The 4,847-nt window shown below is 32.8% G+C and overlaps 1 protein-coding gene across 1 annotated transcript in view; it reads right to left on the reverse strand.

Annotated features, from left to right (window-relative positions):
• Window positions 1-1,068: 1,068 nt before the first annotated feature.
• Window positions 1,069-4,847, reverse strand: part of LOC116031986 (probable LRR receptor-like serine/threonine-protein kinase At3g47570) — a 10,280-nt gene continuing 6,501 nt past the window's right edge. Inside the window, exons 7-8 of the mRNA XM_031274366.1 lie at window positions 1,623-3,608; window positions 1,069-1,518 (exon numbers count right to left, since the gene is read on the reverse strand). Of these exons, the coding sequence (XP_031130226.1) occupies window positions 1,163-1,518; window positions 1,623-3,608 (2,342 nt within the window). The 3' untranslated portion in view covers window positions 1,069-1,162. The remainder of the gene's footprint in view (window positions 1,519-1,622; window positions 3,609-4,847) is intronic.

Genomic DNA, 4,847 nt, shown 5'->3' on the forward strand with positions numbered 1-4,847 from the left:
ACCCCTCTCCCCCCACCCGCCTAGAGCCACTGTAGATTAGAGGCGCGCACAAGGGATCCAATCTGCACCTTCCATCCAATTGTTATACTATGGACTAGAGTTCATATTGCATATTGAACTTTGATACAAAAATTATATATATTCAGTTAAGACATTTTGTACATACAGTTAATAATTGTTGTACATGTAAACAAATAACTTGATAATTGCTGACACATAACATAATTTTGTACCTTCAATTAACACATTATGTACTTACAGTTAATAGTTTCTGTACATGTAAACAAATAACTTGATAATTACTGACACATAATATGATAGCTACAGTTATAGTCTTATAGAGACTATCAATTGTAGGTACAGAATGTGTCAACTATAGATATAAAATCTGAATGTTATTTTTGGACTAGGGTCTACAATGCAAGCTGGTAGACCTTGGTTCATGCTATAATTTTGCCCTTCCATCATCCTAGGCCTTTTATCAAGCTAGACATACATGTTTTTAGTGGGATTTGAATCCCTATAATGCCGCTTTCAATTGTAACATCAAGTCAGATACCAAACTACTACACTAAACGGGATTTTTTTTTTTTTTTAACTTCTGCGGCTGACCAGTGCGCAAGAATACATGACAATTAAAAGTTTAGTAAGATAAGGGTAGGGCCTATTCCCTAATTAAGATTCCTTAGTTAAATGGTATTTAGCATAAATATAATTTAAGTTTGGTAGAAAATTTTAAATTATTATATTTTTATAACAATTACATGCATGTGAATGCTAAACTTTTGTATCTTATAATAATTATATATAATTAGGCAAAAATTTGTGAAAAATCAACTTACAAATCTTTGTTTGTGAGATAGATCAGGTTGTAAACAACTGAGTGTGTAATTAATTAGTATTACAATTTCACTTGCAAGTATTACAATATTTATCATCAATAACAATCAATTTTACACTAAATAGTATTACAATATCACATATACGTATTAGAATATCTATCATAAGTAACTATTATTTTTAATTCAATTTGGTATTAAATTCTCTACAATAAGTATTATTGCAATTTCTTTCATAAATAAAATTTCATATATAAGTATTACGGAGTACAATATTTACATGTAGATCATAAAAAAAGTACAATAAAATTTCATATACTACTTTAAGTTCTTGCATATAGCGAAAGGAGTTTGACTTTGATCTTTTCCAGTGCCGGTAAGGCATCTTTGATGACCATCCTTTCTCTCGGGGAGTCTGTTGAACATTTCATCCCCAGTTCAAAGATAGCTATAACACACTGCAATTTTTCATCATTCTTTTCCTCATCTAGTCCAAGTAAGTTGGGATCAATAACATGGCCTATTTCCGTAGGAAGTGCATCCTGCACCCAACTCCTTAGACTCAAATCTTCATTGAACATTTCATCTCCAGGTTGTGTTCTTGTAAAAACTTCAAGCAACATGATACCATAACTATACATATCGCTGCGAGTAGACACAAGACCCTCTCGTCCATACTCTTAAACCAATGCAAAATTTGAATAGAAGCCATTAGAAATGCAAACTATTGTGTGAAAAAATTTAAAATCAAATTCAAAAAGTTAAATAAAATGAAACGTATACCTGGGGCAATGTAACCAATTGTTGCGAGGGAATTTGTAAAGGCCATGGAGTTCTCATCTCCTAAGAGCTTTGCAGCACCAAAGTCACTCAAATGTCCCACCATGTCTGCATCTATTAGAACATTGTTGGGCTTCAAGTCACAATGAATAACGGGCCCAGAATAACCAAAGTGGAGATATTCCAAAGCTGATGCCACATCAATCATTATACTCAATCTTTGTATTATATTCAAAAAATAATTGTGAGAATATAACCACTTATGTAGACTCCCATTAGGCATGTACTCGAGCACCAATGCTTTAAAATCCAAGTTGGAGCAACTGCCAAGAACCTTTGTGAGATTTCTGTGACGAATGTTGCGCAAAACTTCACATTCAGTATCAAAACTCTTATTTTCACCTTCGCGTAGCAAGCGAAAAACCTTGGTAGCCACATGCATCCCATTTGTTAGAGTCCCTTTATAAACAGAACCAAAACTTCCGCTACCTAGCAAATTGCTGTCATCAAATCCATTTGTTGCCCGTTGGAGTTCATAGTATGAAAATCTTGCTGGTATTACTGCCGACAAGAAGTCAGGTTCCCTAGGAAGCAACTTCTTGCGCCTCTTGAAAATCAAGTATACAGTAACAGAGACAACTAGCACTATAAGAACTGCCAACGAGATGAGTACAAACATAACCACTCTGTTCTTCTTCGATGTACGTAGAGAATTGGCAGGGCAAGGTGGAACATGCATCCGAGGAGTACCACATAGACCAACATTTGACAAGAATGATTCATAAGTGAAGTTGGCAAAAGGACCTCCACTCGGAATTTCTCCGGTTAATCTGTTGTATGAAACATTGAAATGCTTCATGCTCACAAGTCCCCCTAATGACTTGGGAATCATTCCGGATATTTTGTTATCAGAAAGATCCAATGAATATAGATCTAAGAGTTTGGCAAATGTGTCAGGAATAGAACCCTGGATTTTGTTATGGGCCACAGAAAAATTGATTAATCTTGTCAAGTCTCCAATACTACTTGGAATTTCTCCAGATAGTTTGTTATTTGAGAAATCAATAACTATTGCAGTCTTTGCATTCCCGATTTCTTGAAGTAGAGAACCGCTCAAGTTATTTGAACTCAAGTTGAGAATCAAAAGATTTTTAATGCTCCATAGGGTAGGAGGGAAGACTGTGAATTTGTTTTCATAGAGAAAGATCTTTTCCAGGGAAGAAATGTTCCCTAAACAATCCGAGATCGGACCTGAAAATTTATTTCTGCCTAAATTTATCGAAAACAAATTCTGTAATTCACATATCACATCTGGAAATGATCCTATTAATCTGTTGTTTGATATGCTGAACAGCTGAAGACTCTGTAGAGCCTGAATGGTGGTAGGCAAAAATCCAATAATTTCATTGAAGCTTAAAACCAACTCGTATAAGCTACTTAGATTGCCAATCTCCTGTGGAATTCGTCCCCTGATGTTACAATCTTCAAGAGGGAAAAATTGGAGAGTGTGGGAGAGGTTGCCAATTGCATTTGGGAGCATGACATTTAAAGGGTTAGCTGATAAGTCTATTGCGTGGATGTATCTACAATTTGCCAATGAAGTCATAAGGCTAAATTGAGGATCAATTGTTAGATTGTTTTCAAGCAGATTTAGAATTTGGAGTTGTGGTAAGTTTCCAAGGGAATTCGGAATGAAGCCTGTGAATTGGTTCGTGCTAAGTTCAAGAACAACAAGGTTGGAAGCATTTGAGATTTGGGGAGGTATAACTCCGCTAAGATAGTTTACGTCCAGGTACAATTCTTTTAAATTGGGAAGCCAATAACCTAAAGATGTTGGAAGAGTACCTGAAAATTTATTAAATCCCAATGCTAGTACTTCAAGTGTTGACATATTGAAGATTTCCCTCGGAATAGAACCACTTAATCCATTATTATCCAACTCAAGGAACTTTAGCTTATGAAGGTTGTCCAACTCTCTCGGTATTTCACCTGTCAATATAATATTCAATGTGCCCTAGTTAAGAACAAATACAGTACAATTGGAAAGACAATGCAAATGAACAATAAGAATAACACAAAGAAATAACACTTAATACTTATATTACCATTATAATTTTTATTCCAGTTAAGGACTAACATCTGAATCTTATTAAATTTTATTTTATATTTATATTTTAGATAATAGGGTGTTAAAGGGGATTAATTTGAATTGTGTTCTTGCTTTGGCTTGAACTACATACCACGAAAGTGAAGTCCAGGGTTAAGTTGTTAATCTAAAATGTTACGGAAATAGTCTTTTGACACTGTTGTGCATCTCACTTACTTTATGCATGCCTTAATTTAATTTCACAATCCATAGTGTCCTATTTGACATCTTAATTTAAATCAATCAAGTCTTAGGCTTTTGCTTTATCTTGTTTAATTGTGTTATTTGTCATACTTGCTATCTATTTGCTTAATAATATCAACCCAACTATTTATGATGGGTCTAGCTTCAAAAAGGGGGTAATTTTAGCTTGTGTTTAACTCTACTTTACTTCATCTCCTAATGTTACAAGAAGTCATCTCTAAGGCATCTTCAATCATTATTGTGTGGAACACACTATCAAATAATGTATATTCAGTATACAAATAATGTACTTTTAATATATCAAAAATGTACATTGTATTCAGGAAAGTACATTATTTGAGCACTGAAAGTATATTAATTATTTTATATAATGTATATTCAGTATACGAATAATGTATTTTTAGTATATTAAAAATATACTTTTTTGTTATGGTCCATACAGTCCTGAGTGATCAATAATTTGCCATCTACAATGGTTCTCCCTTTATCTCTCCAATTTGTGGCCCCAACTCTTCCAAATCACTATATAATTTCCTCTCTAGCCCTTCTCCCTTTTTCTCCTTTTTTTTTGGTGGATCCTACTCTTTCTTACTTCTACACATTATGTACTACTCCGTATTTTATTAACTTATAAAATGACAAAACAAAAAATCCTATGAATTATATAATATAATTTCATTAACTAATTAAAATATAATTTCATAAATTTAAAGTCGTATTTAAAATCGTCTATTAAACAAATTAACATTTCGTAACATGCAAAATTTTAAATATAACAACAATTAATACAATTTAAAAAATTAAAAATAAATTAAATTCAAAACATTAAAAAAAAAAAGCAAAAATAAATCTTAAAAATATAATTATAAAAAAAAAAA

This window comes from Ipomoea triloba, chromosome 10 (assembly GCF_003576645.1).
Source record: "Ipomoea triloba cultivar NCNSP0323 chromosome 10, ASM357664v1".
Lineage (NCBI taxonomy): Eukaryota > Viridiplantae > Streptophyta > Magnoliopsida > Solanales > Convolvulaceae > Ipomoea > Ipomoea triloba.